This window comes from Dreissena polymorpha, chromosome 3, assembly GCF_020536995.1.
Source record: "Dreissena polymorpha isolate Duluth1 chromosome 3, UMN_Dpol_1.0, whole genome shotgun sequence".
Lineage (NCBI taxonomy): Eukaryota > Metazoa > Mollusca > Bivalvia > Myida > Dreissenidae > Dreissena > Dreissena polymorpha.
In genome coordinates, this window is record NC_068357.1 from 41778225 (window position 1) to 41805897 (window position 27673).

The 27673-nt window shown below is 36.1% G+C and overlaps 1 protein-coding gene across 50 annotated transcripts in view; it reads left to right on the top strand.

Annotated features, from left to right (window-relative positions):
* LOC127873833 (uncharacterized) overlaps positions 1-27673 on the top strand; it is a 433898-nt gene that overhangs the window by 132304 nt on the left and 273921 nt on the right. For all 50 annotated transcript variants that reach the window (XM_052417848.1, XM_052417841.1, XM_052417850.1 and 47 more), the window contains exons 15-16: positions 15300-15395; positions 16542-16631. In XM_052417848.1, coding sequence (XP_052273808.1) covers positions 15300-15395; positions 16542-16631 — 186 coding nt within the window. The remainder of the gene's footprint in view (positions 1-15299; positions 15396-16541; positions 16632-27673) is intronic.

Here is a 27673-nt window from a genome sequence, read left to right on the forward strand (position 1 = left end):
ATGATGCCGGTTGGTTGAAAAACATGGCCGCCAGCGGGAAGGGCATTTTTCCTTATATGGCTATAGTAAAACCTTGTTAACACTGTAAAGGCCACATTTATTGTCCAATCTTGATGAAATATGGTCAGAAGATTTGTCTTAATGATATCTTGGATGAGTTCAAAAATGGTTACGTTTGCTTGAAAAACATGGCCGCCAAGGGGCGGGGCATTTTTCCTTAAATGGCTATAAGGCTATAGTAAAATCTTGTTAACACTCTAGAGACCACATTTATAGTCCGATCTTCATGAAACTCGGTCATAAGATCCATCCCAGTAATATCTTGGAAGAGTTCAAAAATGATGCCGGTTGGTTGAAAAAAAATGGCCACCACGGGAGCGGGGCTATTTTCCTTATATGGCTGTAGTAAAACCTTGTTAACACTCTAGAGGTCACATTTATTTTCCGATCATCATGAAACTTGTTCAGAAGATTTGTCCTAATGATATCTTGGATGAGTTTGAAAATGGTTTTGGTAGCTTTAAAAACATGGCCACCAGGGGCGGGGCATTTTTCCTTTATGGCTATAGTAAAACCTTGTTAACACTCTAGAGGCCACATTTATTGTCCAATCTTCATGACATTTGGTCAGAAGATTGGTCTCAATGATATCTTGGATGAGTTCGAAAATAATTATGTTTGCTTGAAAAAAATGGCTTCGAAGGAGCAGGGCATTTTTCCTTATATGGCTATAGTAAAATCTTGTTAACACTATAGAGGCCACATTTACTGTCCGATCTTCATGAAACTTGGTCTGAAGACTCATCCCGATAATATCTTGGAAGAGTTCAAAAATGATGCCGGTTGGTTGAAAAACATGGCTGCCAGGGGGCGGGGCATTTTTCCTTATATGGCTATAGTAAAACCTTATTAACACTCTAGAGGCCACATTATTTTCCGATCTTCGTGAAACTTGGTCAGAAGATTTGTCCCAATAATATCTTGTTATCTCAGGTGAGCGACTTTGGGCCTTTTAGGCCCTCTTGTTAACATATATATGGTCCTTTTATCTTTTTATGCTCTCCCTAATTTTTTTAAAGGGGAACATATAGTCGCCGCTTCGTCTGTTCGTGCGTGTGTCCGTCCATCCGTCCGTCCGTGCACAATTTTTGTCCGGGCTATTTCTCAGCAACTAATGACCGGAATTTAATGAAACTTTATGGAAAGCTTCACTACCAAGAGGAGATGTGCATATTATCAGCGGGTTATGGTCGGATGATTTTTCACAGAGTTATGGCCCTTTGAAATTTTCTATAATTTTTTTTATTCAATTTTGATAAGAATTAGAATTTTAAGAATGGATTTATACTTGCCTGACTGAAATATAAGTAAGGATATAATTCCCGTATTAATATCAACAAGCCGCTAAAAATAGAACCCACGTTATCTAAACCATTATCACGTGGTTAAAAACCTCCTTTATATACCATGTGTAAACCCCATTCGTCAGTTTTATAACGGCGACATCAAAACGTCACCGAAAATACATGGGGAGGAGGGAGGTCCTCAGTCAGGCAAGTATAAATCCATTCTTAAAATTCTAATTTTTATCAAAATTGAATAATTTTACGTCATGATTTAAACTTGCCTGACTGAAATATACATAAGGATCGATTTCAAAGCAGTACATACCCTATGGTTTAGGATGTATTTTCGGAATTCTTCACTTCTTGTGATATTTCCTTTTATAGATTTCCTCATCTATGTAATACATCTGTGAATCTGTCCCACAGTAATTGATTCTCTCTTATAGAATTACATCTATATACAATGTCCAATGATATTACCTATATCATATTCCTTAACACCTGACATATCATCTTATAAAGTCAATATCCCAACATTTTATATCAAATTCAATCCGTCGGAAATAAACCTTTTTTTTTCAAATTATTATCAATGATATCTTACAAAAAGTCAACCTCATTTCAATACTACAGTTTCAACATCTCTGCAATAAAATTCTGTAAATGTGCTCTTGCATGACCAATCTGCTGCCTGCAAAATGGACTTCATAGATGCACCATTAAATAAAGCCCATGATGGACCAATCGACCTAGTAGAGTGTGCTTTCACTTTCTTGGTCTTATCATCATAAGCTGTTTGAATCACCTTTACCAGCCAAGAACTAATAGTTTGTTTTGAGACTTTGTTATATGGTTTAATATAACTTATGAAAAGAGCATTTTCATCAACATCTCCTTTAATTCGAAAAGGTTCAGTCTTTTTTAAATACCAAGTAATAGCTTGTTTGGGATCTAGTAACTTGTTCTCATTATAACATGGAACAAAAATCTTCGCTGATATGTGGTTAGGCCGGTCAGTCTTACTTAGAACTTGTCTAAAAAAGGTGACCCCTTGGCTCTGAACTGATACGTGTTTTTCCCCCAGCTTCAATGCTTGTATGTCTCCAACTCTCCTGAACGTCGTGATGGCTGTAAGAAAAACCGTTTTAAGAGTAACATATTTTAACGATGTTTTAGATAACGGTTCAAAAGGGTATTTCTGTAAAGCGGTAAGTACAACCCTTAAATCCCATTCTGGAACCAGTCTTGTCACTGGTGGTTTCTTATTAAAAACCCCTTTCAGAATCCTTACAATATGTGGGTGTTGACCTACTGGTTTGTCACTAATTGGCGGCAAGATCGCTGACAACAATGATCTATAACCAGAAATAGTTCGATATTGCAAACGTTCATGGAATAAATCAGCTAAAAAATCAGCACATTGAGCTATAGTTGCTTAAAATACATCAATTTCCCGTTGAACACATCAGCTACGGAACTTTTTGAATTTTGAATTATAGTCTTGCTGTGTGCCTGAACGCCAGCTTGATTTGAGTAAAAATCTAGCTCTCTTTGAAAAACCTTCTGTTGATAAGTGTTTGTCGATAGCAACCATGCCGCTAATTGGAACACTTTTGGGTTTGGGTGTAGAATCTAAGACTGAGGTTGGCTCAACAGATTGTCTACTACTGGTAATACAACCGGCTTTGCTACTGACAACTGTAATAGTTTCGGGTACCAGTGGCGTCTGGGCCAAATTGGGGCAATCAGTATGATTGTGCATTGAAATTGTTTGATGTACTGCAAGACTCGGGAAACCAGGCAAATCGGAGGAAATGCCTATGCAAACATTCTGTTCCATGAAATGGTCAATGCATCCAATGCTAGAGCTGCAGGGTGTGGAATCCACGTGCAAAAAATTAGAGCTTGTTTGTTCAGATGCGATGCACATAAATCTATCATTGGAAATCCCCACTTGTGAAATATGCTTTCCACTATTGACCTGTTCAGTGTCCACTCTGTTGGACGAATACGAATCCTTGACAACTGATCGGGAAGAACATTGAGTCGACCTGCAATATGTGCAGCTTTTAACCAAATTTTCTCTTTGATTGCCAATTGCCAATTTTTCCATGTCTGCATGCAAAGGTATGATGAACGTGTCCCCCCTTGTTTGTTCAGGTACTGGACAACAGTTGTATTGTCGGACCGGACTAAAACAGATTGATTCTTTATTAAAGGAAGAAAATGAAGTAGTGCCCTGTAAACTGCTTCCATTTCCAGACAATTTATATGTAATTTCCTGTCTTGCAGAGACCAGTTTCCCTGAACTATTTTGTCCCCAAGACATGCCCCCGATGCCACCATGCTTGCATCTGTCTGTAGTGTTACATTGGTTAATGGCTGTTGAAAAGATTTGCCATGTGAAATGTTTGCTGTAACTAACCATCATTTTAGATGTATGAGCAAATGTGAATGTATTGGTAGCTTGTATGACATATCCCTGGAACTTGGTTTCCAAAAATGTAACAGATATAATTGGATAGGCCTCATGTGTAATCGAGCAAACTGCACTATCTCCACACAGATTGCTAGAAGTCCTAAAAGATGTAAAAACTCTCTGGCCATTGCCGATTTCTGAAGCATAATTTGCTTTACTGCTAAGGCAATTTTGTCTATTCGCTCCTGATTTGGCCGCATAAACCAGTATTTTAAATGGAACTGATTCCCAATGTAGGTTATGATCTGAGTAGGTATTAATTGAGACTTGTTTTGATTGATAATGAAGCCTAGGTCTATCAATAGATGTAACAGTTTCTCTCGATCTTGAAGAAGACCTTCTCTGGTCGCATTCAAACCCAACCAATCGTCTAGATAAACCGACAATCTCAGACTTTGTTGTCTTAAGTATGCTGCCACCACTGCCGTGCATTTTGTGAATGTCCGAGGAGCAACTTTCCGGCCAAAAGCCATTACTCGAAATTGGTATACTTGTTTGTTTATACAAAATCTCAGAAACTTTCGATGTTTTGGAAATATTGGTAGGTGAAGGTAAGCGTCTGCCAGATCGAGAGAAAAAGCATAATCCCCTATTTGTACCAGACTGAGAACCGTTTTCATTGAATACATTTTGAAATGTTGAGTCCAAAGATACATGTTTAGGGGTTTCAGATTTATAACTGGTCTCATTCCGCCAGTTTTCTTTGGGACCAAGAAAAATGTGCTGTAGAAACCTTGATTGTAATTCTGATTTACCTTTTCTATAGCTTGTTTTTGTAATAAGGTGTCTACCTCTTGTAACAGAATTGACATATTTTCTTGTGACAATTTTGTTTCTTTTATGCCATTGAAAAGAGGAATGGTCTCGAACTCTAACTTGTAACCTTCTCAAATCAGAGATAACACCCACTGATCTTGTGTTATTTTGGTCCAATTTTGAATGAAAAATCTGAGTCGACTCCCAACAGGTATCTCCGGATTTTTCATTAGGCAGTCAATTTTTTGATTTGTTTCGAAAAGAATCGCTTACCGTGGTAGACTTAGCAGTGCTGCTCTTCGGAAACCTGGGGTACTTTGCAGTAGTTGACGCGTGAAACTGCGGTCTCACCGTCCCCACATTGTATGCCTGATGATATGGTCTGTATGGCTGTTGTCTAGTCTCTGTAAACCTTGGACGATTCCAAGGTTGATCGACTGGAGCACTGTTTTTGCGTTTAGGTTTCCTGTCTACCTCTGGCAAGAGTTCCGATATTTGTTTATTCATTTTAACACGTTCTTTCAGTTTTTGTTCGAGTCCTGAACCACAAATACCCTCATGAGTCAAGGGTAGATTCCATATTTGATTACGCACCTCTCTGGAATCATTCAAACCACAGTCTGCCATTCCACTTTTCCTTCTTACCAAGTGGTGTATTGCTCCTGTTCTTCCTAACTGGTCGAGCGACTTGGTATTCATGCCAAATATGTCTCTTACACATTGTATTGCATTGTCAATTTTTACAGTCTTTGTCAGTCAACACTTTCAGCAAATTACCCAAAAATTTATGTATACATTGATGACAATTCCCATCCTTGCCGCATGTTGTCCTTGAAATGCTAGTTTCTCCAAGTCCTGTAAAGGCTGAGAGTATAGTTGTTACGACTTAACAGAAGCTTTTGAACCGAAACGTTTTATTAATAGGTTCAAGATAATATTGTCCAAACTAGGTACACACAGAAATTCTTCTGCTTCTGCTGACACTGGAAACACAGATCGATAACTTTCCTTGAATGCAGAAACCTTTGTAGGCTTTTCAGCTCTCCATGTCTCACTGAGTACATCACGCTGAGCTTTGTCTAAAATTATGCCTGTATCACCCTTGCCCGGTCTAGTGACGGCATCTTGACCAAACATGTCACGCAAAAGATCTCGTGTTTTACTAGAATATTTCATGAACCGGTCATCAGAGTCACTGTCCTGACAATGGTCACCAATCAATGAATGTGAATTGCTATGGTCAGATTCATCATCACCCAAAAGCTGAGACTTCTCTCGCTGACCTGGTTGTTTGGATAGCGTGTCATCCTCATCCCTCTCGAGAGACTTGCTATTTCCAACAGTGTCACCACCGGTCGTCCCGGTCACTGTGTGAAATACGGCCGTGTCCATGCCGGTCGACAGTGGTCTCTGCCTAGCCAAGCTAGCAGTGTCCATAAGATTCATCAAACGGTCTAATTTCGAATCAACATTCGAAAACCATTTGTCAAGTTCACGTACATTACGTCGTAAATTGTCAAAATCTGCTTGACTCGCTCGTGGTGTACGTCTTTTTGATTTCGAAAACGTCGAATTTGACCGGCCACTATTGACCGAAATGACGTCGTCATTTTCCTCACCCGAAAGTAAATCATTGTTTAAAGAAAGTGCTGCATTAGCCATAATCACGCAAACACTCACCAAAATCCGATAAAAATCCAAATAAAAGATTCTTAAACACACTCAATAAACTGGACAAAAATATCCAAAACGATACGGAAAGTTGATACATGTGATTTGTTTGTCGCCGGAAATAAAACTGACGAATGTGTGTATTTGAGATTTATTTACAGGTCGTCCAGCGTCTTCTCGACTACAGATGTATCGACCTGCCCCTGTGACCCTTCAGGGGAGAAAATAAGGTCATATTATACATCATAGCACGATGGCCAATGAGACCTTAATGTGACTAGATGCTTTTTTTTTTTTTTTTTTTTTAATGGATTATGTAGTGGTTTGCCTTTTATCAAAATGGTTTTTGCAGTATTCCTATTATCTCTAGATTATCATTATCCTTATTGGCATTAATGTTAATTCCTTATAGTTTGTGTGTGGTTTTTGTGCTCTCCGCCCCAAGAGGTGTTAGTGGGGGTTCGAGCGGGATACAGAGGGCACCCCGATTCCAGAGGCGCCCCTGGTTTTTTTAAGTGCCCGGTGTACAGCACCGATACACTGCACCCCCGTTTAACGTCCCTCGCGGAGGACTTGTTAGTACATAAACATAGATTAGTACAGATATTACTCTATTGCCCTGTGTCTTGGTGTAAATTCACATGGGCTCTCTCTGTTGTGCTGTTGGATATTGTCAGGTGTTAAATGGTGTTGCAAGGGTCAGAATAGTTTTGAAGTTTAATATAGTAGAAAAGGGGCTGCGTTTGTGTGGTTGGACCAAGATGTTTGGTTGGTTGTTGGTGGTACAGGGAGGACAATATCTGGTTCTACACTTTCTTTCTTTGGGAGACAATTTTCACGCGCCTTTATTTGTTTTTGAGAGAGAGAGAGAGAGAGAGAGAGAGAGAGAGAGAGTGAGAGAGAGAGAGAGAGAGCGCACGTTCTTCTTCCTGTTTATATTGCTAGTGGTTACACAGATGGTAATTATATGTATTAGTGCATTTTGTTCAGGAGGGAATAGATCTGGGATGTTAATGCTGACCATCCCTCTAATTCGATCTGATCCTCATAGTGACAAGGGTAATACGTGCAGGTTAGCAATACAAGGTTTTCAGTTCAACGTCAAACGTAACAAGGCACAGGCATGCAAGGAAAAAACTTACACTACTCTACAAGAAAACATCACATACGCTACAGTAGGGGAAACAACAACAACAAATACCGTCACCATTCTCTTTTTATTTTGTATTTTTGTCATGTTGGGTATGTCATGTCAACGGGGCCAGAGTGCACGGATGTCATGTCAACGGAGCCAGAGTGCACGGGCGAGAGATATCTCTTCAGGCGCGCCCTCTGGCCCAGCCGACACGCTCTACTCAACATGTTTAAGTCTTGTTCCTATGGGAAAAATGTTAACTAATCACATTTAATTACAACAATATTTACACCTATAGGGGTTGCACTCTGGGTAAATTTGCCCACGTGCGCACTTACTGCGTCTTCCGATCCTGCGTGGAAGTATGTTGTCTGTGTGCTTTTCCCCTACCTTCGTCGTTGTTGCTGATTACAGCTTAAGAGGAGGAAAGCGAGGGTCTCGCGGAACCCTGGGTTTTGTTACCTAGAGCGCTATTTGGTTGTAAAAGAAGGCTTAGAGCTTATCCAAAGTGGTCGAAAGGGGCGAAGTGACATATGTATTGGGGGGGGGGGACGTACCCTTCCGTCGTTTTAGTATTATTAGTCTTTATCTATTTATTTATTGGTGTAATTTTCCTATATATCATATAGCGCAGACGAGGACACCGCGAACATTCGTAATAGACAGCTCCCTCATCTTTGCCTTGTTTATAGTATTGTTTTTTTATGTATTGACGTCAACAAGGTGTTATTGGACACTGCATTGTAATGTACTACCAATCCAAAGTACATTTGGACCCCAAATACAAATATAGGTTCTCGGCGTGCACATTACATGCAGTGTTTCTATATCTATTTATTTGTTGATGCAATTTTCCTCTTGCCATAAGTACATAAGATAGTCATTATTAATTGGAATCTTTAAAATTACATATATCATGGATTGTTTTACGGTACAGTTTTAGAACCAAATTAATTAATAATAGTATATAAGTTCGAGCCGGGCCCAGACGAGTGGCCATATGGACAACACCGGAGTGACCATCGTCCGAGACCCACCCGTTATTAGTACATAAAGTTGCCATTATTGATCTGAGTTTTTATTTATTTATTTATTTATTTTAATTTTCCTATAGGGCCGGGATAATATGGTTAGGTTCAGTTCGGGCCCAGACGAGTGGCCATATGGTGCATACCGAAGTGACCATCGTCCGAGTCCCGCCCGTCATTAGTACATAAGATTGCTATTATTAATTTGAATAAATGAAGCAGTATATAACTGACGGTATGTGTTATTTCTATCTACCGCTAATAGTCCAACGGAATATTATATTTTATCTAAGTTACCCGTGTCGCGCAAAAATTTAAACACGTGCAGTCGCACAACAGGAGCGATTCCGCTTGGAGGCATCAACAGTGAGTCGCGATTAATGATAAGTGGGTTTTTGTAGGCCGCTATTACCCCTGCACTTAGTTCTAGTCTCTGTTCAGCGTGTTTAGGGCATATAAAGAAAAGATGTTCAAACGTGTTATGAATGTTGCACTGGGGGCAGAGGACAGTTTTGTAATAGTCGCCGTGCAATCTAGTCACCCTTAGGCGCATGCGCGAGTAAGCCCTGTCCTCCCTTTTAATGGGACTATAGATGTTAATCTTATGGCTAGGGTTGGTAAATATCGGTAAATTATAATCGGCGCAGTAAATTGACCATTTATGATCCTGTTCATTATACCCTTTTTGGTTAATGATTGCAATTAGTTCGGGCGCGCTAGGCTTTAAATCAGAGGGTAGACCTTCATGGGAACCTATTCTGGCAAGTTGGTCAGCGTGTTCGTTACCCGGAATGCCTACGTGACTCGGGATCCATACGAATTGGAGAGTGATATTGTTGTTTGCTAGTTTTGTGATTCCCTTTAATGTTGCACATATAAGGTCGGGACGCGTTTTCGATGATCCTGCATTAAGTGCTTGTAAGGCGCTGAGAGAATCGGTTAATATCGCGTAGTTTGAGCGTTCGTGGGTTTCAAGTTCATTAAGCCACTTTATGGCGCTGTTTATTATAGCTAGTTCGCAAGCAAATATAGACAGTTCTTTGTTGTATTTTACCTTGCACTGATGTATAATGACATTTTTGGGTTGATACACTACAAAAGCCGCGCCTGCTATTTCAAGTTCCTCATTTTTGCTACCGTCAGTGAAAATCTGGGTGTAATCCCCATATTTATCTGTGACATAGTTTTGAGCTATAGAGCCACTGTTTGGGTCGTTGTCGGATTTTTTAATTAATGTTGTTAGATGTAAGTCAATATTTGGTTTTGATAGATTTCTTAAGCTAAAGTATGTAGGTCTCTGAGTTTTAATGTCAATAGTCTCATAATAATTGCCTAGCTCGAGCACGTTCTGCGCGTACGGAAGACCACTCTTCTTTTTCCTTTTTTGGTAGGCCGGGTCTTCAGTAACACTAAGGTTAATTGGGAGGTGTGGTCCCATAGATAGCGTGCGCGCGCGGTATTTTAGTTGGTTAATTTGCCTTTGTTGACCCAGTTCTATCATTCCACATTCAGCGTGCAGCAGAACGGTGCTTGTAGATTTACGTGTACCAGTTATAATTTTAAGTGCCGAAATACGTTGAATAAACATCATTCAGATTTTTGAAAATAATGTCTATTTTTGTGTTAAAATCGCTTTGTATTTTGATTGGTTTTGTCGATGGTATGAGATTTTGCTGCACAAAATCGGTAGCAGTTTGAAAAAAACCCACCCTTTTAAGCAAATATGTAAACATTTTCAATGTGGCACTCTTCGTTAAGTCAAATTTGAGTTCAATGCAAGGGGTCCCACATTTTTCAAACTGAAGCCTCTACATGAACCTTAAACCATGACCGTTTGCCAGTAATCTATTGATTTTACATGGATAGTTTTATCTCTGCAGTCACTACTGTTGTGGGGTCAGTGACATAACTATTAACTGGCGGCGATGATGTAACGTTTTCGTGGCGGCAATTTGGCGTCAGTGATGTGACTATTTCCTGGCGGCAATGATGTAACATTTTCGTTGCGGCCATTTGGCGTCAGTGATGTAACCTTTCCCTGCCACCTCAACTATTTTATGACAGAGACTATAAAAGGCCTGGGGAAAAACTAGTTGGGGGGGGGGGGGCTTTTGGATTTTGAATGAAATTGGATTTAGAATGTTTAGAAATGGAATTGGCTGAAATTTAAGAGATAGAACTTAGAAAATAGGAAATTAACTTAGTATGTTTTAATATGATGTATATATTTGAATGTTTGACTTTTAATGAAAATGTTGGAAATAAAGTTTGTACATGTATATCTGTAAATAAACTGTAGTAGTAGAATCAAATGACTTATTTACTTTCTACTAGCTCGGCTAGTTGTAGAAGTTTCATGGGAATTTTTCCACATGGACTGGTGGCAGCAACCGCAAATAAGACCACCGGTTCTTGACTAAATTAAAATTTAGTCGAGATAATTTGTGCAAAGTTTAACTTTGATTGCGCTACCGTCGAAGTTTAAATTTTGCGACAGTATTCCGCTTTTTACGGCTTTGTTTTACAATTTATTAAATGCACCTCTTACACATTCGATCGCTGATGAGCAACAACAATAACAACACCACTTATAATTGTGATCAAATAAATGTATGTTTCATTATTTTTTAAACATCATTTATAGAAGTCTTACTATAAGAAAGAATACGGCTTATATAGTTGTTTTGTTTTGTGGGATTTTCAGTATTTAGTTTTCCGATCACGTTCTCTGATGAACAATACCGCTAATGCTTTATCAGCTGTATAAACCGAATATCGAATATCAAAATTTCATTAGAAAACAATACATTATTAATATGTACAAACCTTTTCGTGCATATGTCAGTTCCTTTACATCGTTGAAAAAACACATTTTCAAACAATATCTCTGTTCTCGTTTACAATCGATACACTCCATAATCCTCGAATGTCGTCACACAAGGGAGATAATTAAAAACTGTCAATAACTGAAAGGGTCTATATAAGCTAACAATGCATGAATTCCATAAAGCGCGATTGAAGCGCGTTGCCACAGAGACCTCAGTTACGACATGCGGCGTATGCGTATATTTTATTATATGTATGTGCGTTATGCGCATTTAAATTTGGTTTAAATGTCGTTGATAAAAAGAATTTACGGCAAATATCACGTGACGTCGCATATATACGTCACACTTAAGTTGAATATTTAAAGTTGTTTACATTATTCTCAGCTGTAACACCGCGAAGGTAAAAACAACAGTAGTTAAAGTAACGAAATAATGACGTCAGTTGAAAACCATGAACTAAGCACAGTGAGTAAGTTTTGTCACTCATAGGGCTACACACCGACCAAAACGTTTTAAGGAGTTGAAAAGTCGAAACAATTCAACTGTTCAAGATCGTTGACATTCAAATAGCACGAGGGATTTAGAATCAAGATCTGACAGTTGTTAACTTAATAATGTCATTGCCGTTGAACAGAAACGTTATGTGTGCGTCGTTGTGCGCATTGTTCACATGTTTAAATATCTGTTATATCGTTATTGATTTATGAATTTCCATGATATTTGGAGAGTAGATTTGGAAAGGATGAAATATTCTTATCATGCTATTTGTCTTTCCATTTATGTTACCGAATGAAAGTTTTAGCGAAAATCCACGACTTTCTGGAACACCCCTGCTTTAAGGACCAATGGCTAATTATTATTAGCCCCCCCCCCCTTTGAAGAAGACGGGGTATATCGTTTTGGTGGATGTTGGTCAGTCTTTTGGTTAGTCTGTCGGTAGACAAGTTTGTTTCCGATCAATATCTTGTCAACAAATTGATACTTCACATGTGAATAGGCCTTGGACAGAAGATAACCCCTATTGAAATTCCGGTCACTAGTTCGAAGCCCTGTTTTGGGCAGAGCATACGTCTACGAAAGCGGACCTCTTGTTTTAACTATGATTCATGGTCATAATTCATAATATATATTTGATGAAAAATCTTTGCGAAAATTACCCACCACTCAAACTGATTATAACATAGATGAATAATGTTTAAAGCGAGATTATACGATTTTTTTTATATGTGTTAAATTGTTATATGTTGATAAAAATATGTTACAACAACACAAAATAGACAAGACAAATTATACATTGAAGACGAATTTCATAAAATGCAGCAAAGACAAATTAGCGCCCCGAGCCGATTGTGACGGAGATATTTCGTACATATTTTCCTACAATAACCGAAGCATTCGTTTTTTAGTTAGTGTTCGTGTGTCCTTTGAATAGATATCGTTGCAGGAATTTAAAATTAATAGTTAAACTAAATTTAGATTCACATCGTACATGCATGATTTACATTCTGGCGAATTTGACTGTACAGACATTTTCGATTTCAGAATTAAATATCTGGCTTATTTCGCATTTTTCGACATATGTTCTTCTTAACTTTTATTTTAATTTATATTGAAATATTGGTTTAATAAGTTTTTTACACATTTTATATTAATTAATAAATATTTGACAAAATGGTATAATCTCGCTTTAATACACTCTAAATTCAACATAATTTTCATGGCCGTTGACATTCTTTCAATGAAATACATAGAACCACAACAGTTAATGATAATTATGTATCTAGATTATATTTGTTTTATATGTGAAAGATGTTTTATAATTTCATGATTGGGAATACTGAATACATAGACATTTGTTTGCTTTAAGGCCTAGTTGTAATAATCCAACTCCCAGCTACTGACCCTCTGGGTCGCTGGGAGTTGCAACTTATAAAGGCCTTTTTCATGTAAACTCGCCGCAAGGAATCTCGCGAACATTTAAATAGGTAAATTTAGCCACATAAAATGTTTTCTGACATAAATTTAAACAAAATATTATAAATATTTGCCTTTGCACCATATTACAAAAACTGACATGATATGGTGTTCTTGAAGAATAATTTATAAATCCAAGTATCAAACACCTCAACTATTCCAGAAAATGTCAATACTATGCAATCGAAAATGCCAAAATATTAACCAAAATAAATTTCTGATTTTGTTTTCGTTGAATGATTCAAGCAGAATGATGAGCGTTGTATTTTCTGGTGCGCTTAAGTTCAGAAATTCTGATCTAGAGAAACAAATAATTCAATAAAGGGATTTTGTTATAATTCAAAGATGTTTTTAAAGGTGGTCTGACATACTTGCTTGACACAAAAACAAGGAGTTGGAGTCTTGTTTTTGAGGATATTATTGGACTACCGGACTCACGTTTGTGTAGAAAATTGGGAATATCTCACAAATTATTTAAGATTTCATGGATGTGTACATGTCAATGAAGAGAGAACAATGCAAAACAACCATAACAATTTGTTCCTTATATAAGAGTTATTGTCCTTTTTTTGTCACCTACCGGTTTCACCGGAGGGGACTTATGGTTTGCGCTTTGTGTGTCTGTCTGTCTGTGAGTCTGTCTGTCTGTCACACTTTTCTGTATCCTGCAATAACTTTAAAAAATCTTAATATTTTTTCATGAAACTTGAAATATAGATAGATGGCAATATGGACATTATACACGTCATTTCATTTTGTTCCTACGTCAAAAATTTTGGTTGCTTTGGCAACAAATAAAAAAAGTATGCCAATGGTGGAGCCGGTAGGGACATATATTTCTTGGCAATAGTCTTGCTGTTTTTTTGTACGACGTAACTTTTTAGGGCTATATCTCAGATACGATACAAGTCAAGAAATATCTAACACTGCTCTACCTCAAAATAATGAATATGACTGACGTCACAGTCCCCACATTTTGATTTTTAATTCAAATAAACATTTTGATAAGTAGTTTTTTATGGGTTATAAGTTTGTTCCTTTTTCCTAGTCCCTTATTCCTTATTCGAATAAGGAATACGGAACTGTTTCTTATTCCTTATTCACGCGTAACATATTTGTTATAGGGTTTTAAAGAACAATAATGCAAACATTTCTGAAGTAATTCAAAACAAAATAACTCAAATACATTTACTTAATGTATTACGTTACATATTCATGTTTCTTCTTCGCGCTTGCATTGTTTAAACCGAACCGATATTTTCTAATTCGAATACTAACTTCACAACAACAAAACCTAAATCATATACTATTATTTTACATGTTTGTGATAAAAAAATTTTTTTTTGTACATTTAAACATGTTTGTTTTTATTTATAATCCAGTTCCTAATTCGAGGCTAAATAAGGAAAAGGGAACCAGTTCCTTATTCCTTATTGAAGCCGAATAAGGAACTGAATTTTCTTACTTAAATATAAATGAAATTGATCCAAAGTTAACCACATTTTAATGAACATATTATTTATTTATTGGTTGTATAAGTAAAATTCTAATTGAAATACATTTCTATTATGTTAAAGTGATTATTATCCTTGAATAAGAAACTGGATAATAATCACTTTAACTTTTCTTTCTATAAATTATACGTCAAAACGAAATGTGATTTATTAAATTTGATCAGCGATCAGTTTCTGATGACCACCCTGTATCAAAGGTCCTGATGAGATGTGTATTTGTGAAAAAATAACATGGGCATATCTAAACATAAATCAGTTAAAAATGTTGTAAGTCAAATAATTCATGGTAAAATCATCCTATGCATATATAGTTATTAATAGGCAAACCACTTATTCATATTTCATTGTTTATTTTTTTTTGTATTTCCCACATAATTATGATTTCCCTTAGCAGAAAGAAGCTAGTTTTAATCAAACACATTTTATAATTCAAAAACGTGGAGAAATACATGTTTTTTTAATAATCTGGTCAAGGCACCTTTTGCCAGTTACCATTTGGTAAACATTACTTTAAAATATTTGGTTGAAATTTGGACACTGACATTAATCCAGTCATGCTATTTTACAGAAATCTGGATTAAGTCGAATGCACGTATTGGTGCTGAAAAATCAGCTTAGAAATGTAAAAGCAGACTTGAAAAGAGTACATGGACAGCTGCGGAGGGTAAGACAATCAAATTTCAGAAGTAGGGAAAAATATCTGATCTCTGTTTGTTTAAACAACAAACTTATTATGCATTTTACCCCTGCTTATGTGATTTGAAGGGGAGGATACTGAATCCGTACTGTCAGTAGTTTTTGTTTTGCCCCGCCATGAGATTGGCAGATGTACATGTGACATATTGTTATCCCTATCCATGTTTGTGTGGGCTGGTTGGTGGCAGTGTTGAGGGGGCATTTCATGGTCGGCTCATAACTTTGTTTGCATAATGAGATTTCAAAATAATTTTTCCAAAATGATTATCATATAAAGCCAACTTGTCGCTTTCAAAAATATGTCGCTCGCATAAAAAATTTCTTATAGGAATATAGTAAAAGTATATTTTTGAGAGTGGCACATGACTTTCTTGTGCATACTTTTGATATCATAATAAATGAGCACAAGTAAACATGCAAGCCATTTAATGTGTTTGAAACAATTATGTTGGTTGCTTCAAGGTTTAGTTCACAGTGAACACTTAAACATGTATTTTTTATTATCTGGATATAATTAAAGAACTTTTTTTTGTCCAGCCTTCAACAGTGTTGTGCACCACAGAAAGACTTACAGATAAATGTATGTTGTAAGATCAAACAAGAAAGAAGTGCCACACCATTTTCAGAATACTTTATGGGGAAAAATATACTTTTTGTGTTCGTGGAAAACAATAGCACTTGGTCATATAATATAAACACGTTTGAATTTGATTTCCAAGCATTAACAGTATAACACAAAACTTTTCCTTTGAAGTATCTTTTTGTTTAGCAAAGTCAGCAAATATTTGCCTGTTGTTATATTTAAAGTGACTGACTGGGTGCAAGTTTCCATCAAGATCTACTTCACTCCAATTATTAATGTTTTAAATATATTATAATTACAAACATTTTTTGCATCATCCAAGTAGTTGCCTTTTCAAAGTTTCTGTAAAAGAGAACATATGAAGGCTATGAAAGAAATGAACATAATTTTTATTTAAATTATATAAAAAACTTGATTGTGAATATTAGCAAGTAAAAATTGGAAAATTGTTGTAATGTTAATTTGCCTCTTCATGTAGAATACAAAGGGTTTATTCTTTTTACTCACAGAACTACATGGATATTTTTTCAGATGACCAAACTTGGTCAAACGGGGCTGGTTCAAAGGCAGCTTAACCAAGTGAAGGCTAGGTTGCAACAGGTGAAAAGGAAAATGTTAAAGGTTAGAAAATATTGATGTTATTTTTCTAAAATTTATATTTATTTATAATCTCGTTAAAACATGTATTGTTTTGCCGATTGACAAGTTGACTATCTAAAATAATTTGCCATATATAAACTACTTGAAGGCTGAAAAAAGTGTCAGACATTTTTCAGAAAAAGTCAAAAGGAGCAAAATAACTTGACTGGATCTAAACAAAAAGATTCACGTGTATACATGCTATTTTCTTGTTGAGTATTGGGTTCTTTTGAGGCGTGGTATAGAGGTGGTGTGGAATCCCTTGATATAACTTTGACACAAGATGCAGTTCGTTGATTACAAAGTTTTCAAACAGTAACCATTGTTTTTTTTTCTGATAAAAAGCGACATCAACAGGTCAATATTATTTGTAATCATACATTGATATGTTGTTATAAAATATTTCCTCTTTTATAGTTGTTCAAATAGTGTTTCTAAAAAGCATATACTTGTTTATTTATGAGTATTTTTCATGCTTTATTGTATGCTGACATTTTTTTCACAAGAAATAAACCTCCAGTTTTAAGGCTATTAAAATGAACATTTTGAAATTGTATTAGCCAATCCTAACCCACAATTCAAGAAAACAACTTACAGGATGGCGGATTGACAATATCAACACAATCGATTACTTTGATGTTTACAGATGATAAACTTTTTTTTAAAGCAGCATATCTTATACGATGGGTGTTGCAGAAGTTCGTAGATTTTCTTCATTCCTCATTAGTTTGTTGGCAAAAGTCAACGAAATTTACATATTATACAAACTTATTATCACAGACTTTATATAGACCCTTTCAGTTATTCTCATTTACTAGTGTACGTGTTGTGTCCCTTAGCGAGATGTGACGTAATAAGATGATACAAAATCCGCCAGAGAGAAAATTGAACAGTGTCGCTGATAATATCAATGTTTCTTGCACTATTTATGCGTACATTGCACAAATATTTTATTTGTTATTATATTGACGCCTATTAAAGCTATCGCTTTTCGCATATTTCATTTTAGTACGTTAGAGCGTGAAAATACATTAAACATTCCGTTCAATAACCCTGTGTGACGCAATTAAGACAAATCCCATACTGTTACCACTAAACTTTAAACGTAAATATTTTATTAAAATGCCAAATATTGAAAAAAGCGCCGAGCGTTTATATTTTAATGGTATTGATAATTGGCATATGATTTGAGTGCTTTTCACCACTTTGGAACATGACCTTTACCATTGAAAATTGGGAATTAAAGTGTCAATTCACTCCAACTGCAAAGTTTAGACTCCGCCCACTGGTTGGCAAAACGAGGTGGAATCCATATAAGAGGCTATATGGAAGGTTGACAAAATCATTGTTTTTCATGATATTTAGCATGCATAAGATAATAGAGATCAAATAAAATTGTTCTAGTTATGTCTGAATAAAACATTTGCATGCAAGGAAATGCATTTTTGAGACGATGATATTGTTGTTATTATTTGTTTTTACTAACAACGAACTCGGGAGTAGAACACAATGCAAGAGCTCGGTATGTGGTTACGACAAAAATCTTCATACTTGACACTTCTTCGCGACCATTGTTTGGTTAAAAATTCTCATAAATTGAACTCATTTCAGAATACTGTACATTAAATTTGACGAACGAAAACAAATAATGCTGAAAACACACAAAAAATAGATCGATTTTATGTACGCAACATATTGTACCTAATTTGAACCTTTATTTGTCTAAAAACTTACCTTGTTACACATAAAATAAATTCTCTTGATTAATGTAATTGTTTGAATTAGTTCTTCACACCAATGTTGACACTCTTTGTTGCAGCTTGTTTATCCCGGTGTTTTATTGCACCTTTGTTCATCACAACCCGATTATCTCGTTATGATCGGATACTGTCTAGACAATTACAAAGACAACAAGGTGTCATAAACCCAGGGACCTATGCTTGGGTCCCTGCATAAACCACATGTTGCAGCCTACTGTCTGGTAATTAAACACAATTTATGATACCCCCCATGTCATCCCCCCTTGGAATATTAAGCAGTCATTTTAGCCAAATTTTAAAGCCAAAATACTGAACAGATGCTTCACTAAAATATTTTAACATTAAAACAAAATGAAGATATTGGAAATGGATTTACAGGAACTAGTGTATAATTATATATTAGCCAGTTTAATCATAACAATACAATGTTTAATAACCATAAATACATTTAACATATTGTGGAATGTAACTGCTACGCAATTGAGGTATTTAACGGGTACAGACAAATGTTAACTCCGCTATTACGTGTATAGATTTAAAGTCCGTTATTGCAGTGTACGAAACAATATCACGAAAACAAGCAATCACAATAGGGTAAACAATACTTGCGTTAAATAAATTAAATATATAGATTTATTGATCATAAAATGCTAGATTTTAATCACTCTTTATCACTAGTAAAGATATTTCAATATACATGCAAAGACAGTTCAATTTGCATAATATGCAGAGTTTTTTTCCGTATGTATGCTAAAATTTATTATGCTGCCCCAAAATTTATTTTGGGGGAAGCATATAGTCGCCGCTTCGCCCGTCCATGTGTGCGTCTGTCTGTCTCTCTGTCTGTCCGTCCGTGCTTAATTTTTTTCCGGGCTATTTCTCAGCAACTTATGACCAGAATTCAATGAAACTTTATGGGAAGCTTAATTCACTAGCAGGAGGAGATGTGCATATTATCAGTGGGTTCTGGTCGGATGAATTTTCACAGAGTTATTTTGTTAATATTGTCATTCAATGTGAATGAAACGAAAATCCATTCAATGGGAGAGAAAATCACCACATCATTAGAAAACTTGTAATGCAAACCGCCTGTTAGGGCTTTGTTTTATAATTGAAATGCACTTTCGATCGCTGATGAAAAATAACACTATCCACACCACTTTTTTATTTGTATGCTTAAAATTATTAATATTGTCATTCAATGGAAACAAAACGAAAATTCATTCAATGGAAAAGAAAATGATACAATTTAACAATTGTTATGTATTCCGCTTTTTATGGCTTTGTTTTACAATTTATTAAATGCACCTCTTACACATTCGATCGCTAATGAATAACAACAATATCCCTACCACTTATAATTGTGATCAAATAAATGTATGTTTCATTATTTTTGAAACATCATTTATAAAAGTCTTACTATAAGAAAGAATACGGCTTATAGTTGTTTTGTTTTGTGGGATTTTCAGTATTAAGTCTTCCAATCACGTTCTCTGATGAACAATACCACTGCTGCTTTATCAGCAGTATAAACCGAATATCAAAATTTCATTAGAAAACAATACATTATTAACAAGTACAAACCTTTTCGTGCATATGTTCAGTCCATTTACATCGTTGACAAAAAACATTTTCAAACAAGATCTCTGTTCTCGTTTACAATCGATACACTCGATAATTCTCGAATGTCATCACACAAGGGAGATAATTAAAAACCGTCAATAACTGAAAGGGTCTATTTAACCCAACAATGCATGAATTCCATATAGCGCGATTGAAACGCGTTGCCATAGAGACCTCGGTTATGACATGCTTCGCCCGCGTATATTTTATTATAAGTATGTGCGTTATGCGCATTTATTAAATTTGGTTTATGTGTCGTTGATAAAAAGAATTTATGGCAAACGAGATGGGGATATTTTTTTCTCTGATGGGACTACTGCCCCATAGATAAAAAACAATGGGCGTTTTCAAAGTTGAATGGGCACTTTGCAAAAATGATTGGGCACTTCTCAAGATTTTTTTTCGTGAAAAAATTACAGACAATAGGAAAATCAGCGTTAGTAAAATTGCGAACCCATCAAATTTATTTCCGAATCTGTGACACAACTATATTGTTTAACATGTTAATTATATATTTAACAAACCCGATATTTATAGTAGATAAAAATAGTATTACCTTGCAATTTGATAATAGTATAAATAATCCAATAAAACACTGCCATTATTTACGATATATGTGTTTATGAATTTTGTAAACACGGGCGTCCGCCATAGTTAGGAACTGTACAGAAAGTTTGTAATTTGGAACTAATCGGTTTATCTCGGAAAATCATTGATAAATGTATTTGTCGTTTCAATCTTAGGGCCTAGTAATTTCGGCAAATCGTAACTCAGCTTGCGTAAAACACTTGCTCAATTAACCGTTAAACTCCACCTCCTTTCTCTGCAAAAGATTGGAAGTCGGAGCTATGCACGTTCTCTTATAGAATTGGACGATTGCCATTGAGGAACAAATCAGGTCGTGCTACAATGACCTTGTGAAGAGTCTAGTAGGACCTGTAACTAAACTCTGGAATACACACTTAGGAACAAACACACGATTGGTTTGGCATGTTGATTGCTAGACAAAGGAAGCCAATTTTGTTGGCGATAAATTTTTCACTTTATTGCTTCAGACATGAAGCGGCTTTCCTTTGATGACATCAAACTGTCAATTTACTCAGAGCGCAAATTTTCGGAAAGCTTTTACTGACTGGTTGTTTACACTTCCATTAAAAAAACACTTGCTAACATTTACTTTGGATTAAATTATCAAAATAAAGCAATAGCGAAGTTTAAAATTATGATTAAATTAAATTGCGTCAGTTCAAATAAGGCGTTTCACGTTGTTAATCGATGAGTTTTCATGACGACAACAACTTTTAACAAACATTACTGCGACGACGCGGGGTTCGATCTACCTCAATTTTTTCATGAACAATCTCATAAGCAGAGTTAGAGCAAACAAAGAATTTGTGTTAGAGTAGTTTATCTTATATAAGATTTATGCACTGGGCATCGCATTGCGTAATGGTGCGCATTGAATTACTGAAATGATGCACAGTTTTTCGTTTTAATGAGAAAAGAACGCACTGCGCACCTTTATCCCGATCACTGGCGGCAAATATCATGTGACGTCACATAGCTACGTCACACTTAAGTTGAATATTCAAAGTTGTTAACATCATTCTCAGCTGTAACACCGCGAAGGTAAAAACAACAGTAGTTAACGTAACGAAATCATGACGTCACTTGAAAACGTTGAACTAAGCACCGTGATTAAGTTTTGTCACTCATTGGGCTACACACCGACCAAAACGATTTAAGAAGTTGAAAAGTCAAAACAATTAAACTGTTCAAGATCGTTGATATTCAAATGGCACGAGGGATTAAGAAAGGGTCTCGAATCGATAGAAGATGATACTCGAAGTGGTAGGCCGACGCACGTTGAACAAACCATCACGGACAAAGTAAGAGATTTTATTAAAACAGGCATTTAACAGTGCGATATATCGCCGAAGAGCTTGGAATTGGGTCTTGAACGGATTGCACAATACTAACAGAGGATTTCAAAATGCGCAAGGTTAGTGGTCTATGGGTTCCAAAACTTCTCTCTGATGAAGAACGAGTGAAACACGTTAAGTGCTCCGAAGAGTTTTTGAGAAGATACCATGAAGAAGGAGAGCAATTTTTGGACCATATCTTCACACTTGATGAGACCTGGTTATGGCCATATGATCCGGCAACGAAAGCACAACCCTTAGTGTGGAAAACAGCAGCAAGTCCTCCGCCGAAGAAAGCCCGGGTTATGAAGTCTGGTGGAAAACATGTTTAGCTTCATGGAAAGATGGGTAATGATGCTCATCCACCAGGTTCCCGATGGTCAGACAATAAATGCTACCTATTATCAAATGGTAATGAAAATTTCGTTATTTAATTCATATTTAATGAATTATTATTATGTATTGTTATTTTTACAATTGTGTTATTTCTAAAAATTATTTGTATTCAAAACAGAAAATAAAATAATTACAATTTAAAAAATTACATTAAACTTAAAATTCTTAAATTTGCCTACTGCATGTACTTTGCCGGGATTTAATGAATGCCCTTAGGAAAAAAAGACCTACGATTGATGTCAAACAACACCACGATAATGCACCAGCGCATAGGACTCAGTCAACGCAACTTGAGATATAGATGTAATCAGTTTTCACGCCTCAATCATCCTCCTTACAGCCCGGATTTGGCCTCTATGGACGTCGGAGTCTTCCTGGAAGTGAAATCACAGTAAAGCGGTATTTGCTGTGCAAGTTAACAGGAACTTACAGTTGCAGCACAGAGAATCGTATGTGTCGTCTTTTGACACTGACTGGTATAGAGCCACTTTTGACAAGTGGATTTCCCGACACATAAAGCACATTCACGTTGGAAGTGATTATGTATAATATGTTGAACAAATTTGACAGTTGTTAACTTCATAACGTCATTGACGTTGAACAGAAACGTTATGTGTGCGTCGTTGTGCGCATTATTCACATGTTTAAATATCTGTTATATCTTTATTGATTTATTTATTTCCATGATATTTGGAGAGTAGATTCGGAAAGGACGAAATATTCTTATCATGCAATTTATGTTACCGAATGAAAGTTATAGCGAAAATCCACGAACTTCTGGAACACCCCTGCTTTAAAGACCAAAGGATAATTATTATAAGCCTCCTCCCCCCCCCCTTTGAAGAAGACGGGGTATATTATTTTGGTGGATGTTGGTCAGTCTTTTGGTTAGTCTGTCGGTAGACCAGTTTGTTTCCGATCAATATCTTGTCAACAAATTGATACTTCACATGTGAATTGGCCTTGGACAGAAGATAACTCTATTAAAATTCGGGTCACTTGTTCGAAGCCCTGTTTGGGGCGGAGCATACATCTCCGAAAGCGGGCCTCTTGTTTTAACTATGATTCATGGTCATACATCATAAGATATATTTGATGAAAAATCTTTGCGAAAATTACCCACCACTCAAAATGATTATAACATAGATGAATAATGTTTAATACACTCTAAATTCAACATAATTATGCCACCCTTCAAAGAAGAGGGGGTATATTGCTTTGCTCATGTCGGTCGGTCTGTCGGTATGTCGGTCCGTCCACCAGGTGGTTTCCGGATGATAACTCAAGAACGCTTGGGCCTAGGATCATGAAACTTCATAGGTACATTGATCATGACTCGCAGATGACCCCTATTGATTTTGAGGTCACTAGGTCAAAGGTCAAGGTCACGGTGACCCGAAATAGTAAAATGGTTTTTGGATGATAACTCAAGAACGCATACGCGGCCAACAGGGTGAACTCTGAACAATATAACTGAAGCAACTGGTCTGTAATCCTAAATCTATAATTATCAGTCCAATGAAACATCATCCTTTGAGTAAAATAAAGTGAATCAGTAAAAATATTATCAGAATATGAGATTTTTTTTATATTTTGTGTATTAAATATTGTGTTAATGTTTAATTTTGTTGATAAATATAAATATACGTAGGACAGGGGAGGTAATACATTATTATATCTTTCTTATATACAGGGGAAACAAATGCAATAAGTTTAAATTTCATGTTGAATAAATAGAGGATATTTATCATGTCAGTGTGAGATCATTTGTTATTTTTTATGATCACATTTTATTATTACCGTAATTGCTCTATGTTTTCGGACACTTAAAAATAATTATTTTTGTTCGTGTCCGAAAACTTAGATACGAAAAATATTCACAAAATATAGGTGTCAGAAAACTTAGAGTCGAAAATTGAAGTGTCCGAAAATAGCGTCAATTGTATCAACGACTACCGGTAATAGCACGCGCTTATTTTAAATAATATAAAATGCTTAATTCATTTGACAGAAAGTTACTACATGGTTGTACTTTGAACAACGAGTTCAAAGATGAGCATTTGATGTACCGATCATTTCATTTCCGATAGCTGTTGTTTAACACCTTCAATTGTTCGTAAAACTTGCAATAGGGTGCTTCACACTTTGAAGCGTTTAGTATTTGTTACAGTTATTTTATTGATGATGAGTAGTTCCATTGCGGTAGATAATTGAACTGTTAATTGGCACTACCCCTGATAATTGTCAAAACGCTTATGCTATCAGGTGAAACCATTGTTCAATACTGGTTTACAAGGTTATTTACCCAAATAACGCAAATGTAATGGTGCGTTGCCCTCAGGCATACACCTGCCATGTTTTATGATGTAAATTTTGTTGTAAAACCCTATGATCAAAGTGTCATTAGATATCGAAAACAGGACCGAAATTTTGTAAAATAGCGCTGTAAAATATACTGTCCAAAAACTTAGAGACATTAATTATGGACGAAACTCGTGTGTCCGAAAATTAAGAGTCACGAAAAATAATTATTTTTGCCAAAAAAAGGGGGTGTCCGAAAACTTAGAGTGTCCGAAAACATAGAGTAATTACGGTACTTTGACAAAACAACACTTACCTCAATACCACAATGGATTCCACCCAAAAAATACCCCAAGCCCCTACCAAAATCCCTTCCCCCCCCAACCTCACCCCCTCCCAATTTTTTTTTAAACATCATCTAATAAATTACCACACACCACATTATACCCCCTCTCACCCACCAACCCCCCCCCCCCCAATTTTTTATTTTTTAAACATCTAATAAATAACCACACCCTACATTATACCCCCCTCTCCAGGGTTCGCACAGGGCTTGAAAAGTGCTTGAAAACGAGTCCAAGGCTTGAAAAGCCCTTGAACAAAGGTTGGCCTTGAAAAAGTGCTTGAAAAGTGCTTATTTCATGTAAAAAAGCCTTGAAAATGTTTATTTATGCTCAAAATTACTTTTATCATCGCTTTTATTATTTTACTTAAATCGTTCTTAAGGGAAATATTATGAAAATTTATCATAAATTCCTTCGCGCAAAAAAAGTTGAATACGAAATATAAGTTTCGTACACTATTTAGTACGAAACGTTATGTGTACACGTCACAGATTATGTGTACTACGTCAGAGGTTCTTCATTGTGATCAATTTTTGCGAGTGAAAACGCAGGGATGGGGAAGTGTAGTTTCAAACCAGGGTGGTTAACTGAATAAGAGGAGAGAGCTGGAAGAACTGGAAAAGGAAATCAATTCTGTTAAAGACAAAATGTTATAGTAACTGACTGCTGTTCAAATGTAATGAACTAGTCTGTTTGATGTGAGCATAGAAAGAGACAATGTGTTTGTTTGTAATAACTTTTAAATGTAAATACAGTACAGCCAATGCGGAACAAACGTATTTCGCGATCCGCGGCGGCAAGGCGAAACGAGTCGATGCCGCTTCAGTCGTTGAAGCCGCGTCAGTATGCGGCGGCAAGTCGCATTTCGCCGCGAAACTTCGCATCTGTCCGCCGAGGCATGCCGCGATCCGCGACATGATGCCGAATCGATGCGCATCATGAAATAAAAAATCTTCAATTTTTTAGTTACATGTAGTTTACAAATTTTGAAAGAACAATTATAATAATAATTAAAATCATAATAAATGTATTGTGCGCGGATTGTCTTAGCATATACATGTAAGCATAGTTAATGTGTCTGGCCAATTAAGTTTGTTTCCCGCCCGTAGTGTATGTATTTCACACATAAACACTGTCACGTAATTATGTTTTCGCACATACAAGTGGTCAAGGCTCCAGCATATGGTTGATTTATGAATTAATTGCATGTTGATTTTGCTATTATATTTAAGCTAAGAAAATTAGCAGCTTGAAGCAACATCAATAATCAAGACGGTGACGACGTATTTGTTGTTTTGTTAATTATCAGCTTATTATAACTATTGTTTGAATATGTGTATGTAAACACGTTTTATTTTGTTCATATTATACAGTTAATATCGCTACTAATTACCCGGTAATTCTGTATATTCCAGTTTTAAAGCAAATGCTGGTAAATATTTATGATACACAAACATTCTCGATATTTCCTTAAGTATCAAATACATTTTGGCATGTGTTACTATTTATAGAGATGATGAAATAACGTCTAATCGGTGCTTTTTTTCAACTGAACACGCGATTTACGCTTGACGTGATGTTCATGTTTTTATACAACATAAAATACACCCAAACTTTCCAAACGACGTTCTACATGTCTGCATAATTTTCGCGCGCTTTTTATGAAACAAAGGATATTTTAGCACTGTTTATTTGACGCTAGAATTTGCCAAAGGTCGCGTTAGCATTAAAATTCGAAAGTGTGTTTCGGATTACAAATTTAATAATGATAATCGAACGAAACATTAACAGTTGCGCGTAATTAATTCTACGCTTCACATACATGTATGTACATGTGGGTGGAAATCTTTTCACTCGATCTGCCGCGTACGTATGCGGCGGATTTACTCCGCGAAATTACGTGAGGTTAAGGTTATATTACACTAATTCTGATTCCCATAGGGTCCCATTATAAAACTGACAACTTTCACAGCATTTTTCTTGCCTTTCCGACGTATCAATTTTTCCGAACCTGGTATCATTTTAAAGATGGATCTGTCATCTTCCAATAATTGCAATCAAAAACATACCGTCTCGCAACTTCTAAGAAAGTAAATCGCTGTCGAATGAACCCACCGTAGAAAAACGCGTTTCGGAATCCTAATTTCGACAAAAGCCCCACACAATAGAAAACACACCCTCAAAAGTTCATCTTTTAAGTTAGCTTCCAATCCAAGGAATCAAAGTACTCCAGACACATACAGGATATTACAAATAACCACAAAAGACATGTCTCACATTGTTAAATGGCTTATATTCAAGAAGAGAAAAGGAACTCTTTAGCAATAGGCACTACTTTCGAATGGACCACGGAGGGATACACAATGATTTAGTGTAATGTAACCTTTAAGGGAACTCAACTTTGTCCCATCTTTTTCAAACTTTCTCCACATGAGATTTCAACTATTTCCACAATGAATATGCAATTTCAGTGCATTCGGATGGGGGTAAAGGCCTTAAAATGGCCATTTAAAGCGGTGACTAAATTGGCCGCAGTCAAGTCGGAATGCATGATTTTTAGTCTAGGTGACGACAGCTGATTTTGTGTCTCCAATTATTGTTACGTGTAACTTTTATGGCAAAAACTGGTATCATTGCATGCGAAATTCACCAATATATCAGCAAAAGGCCCAAATAAA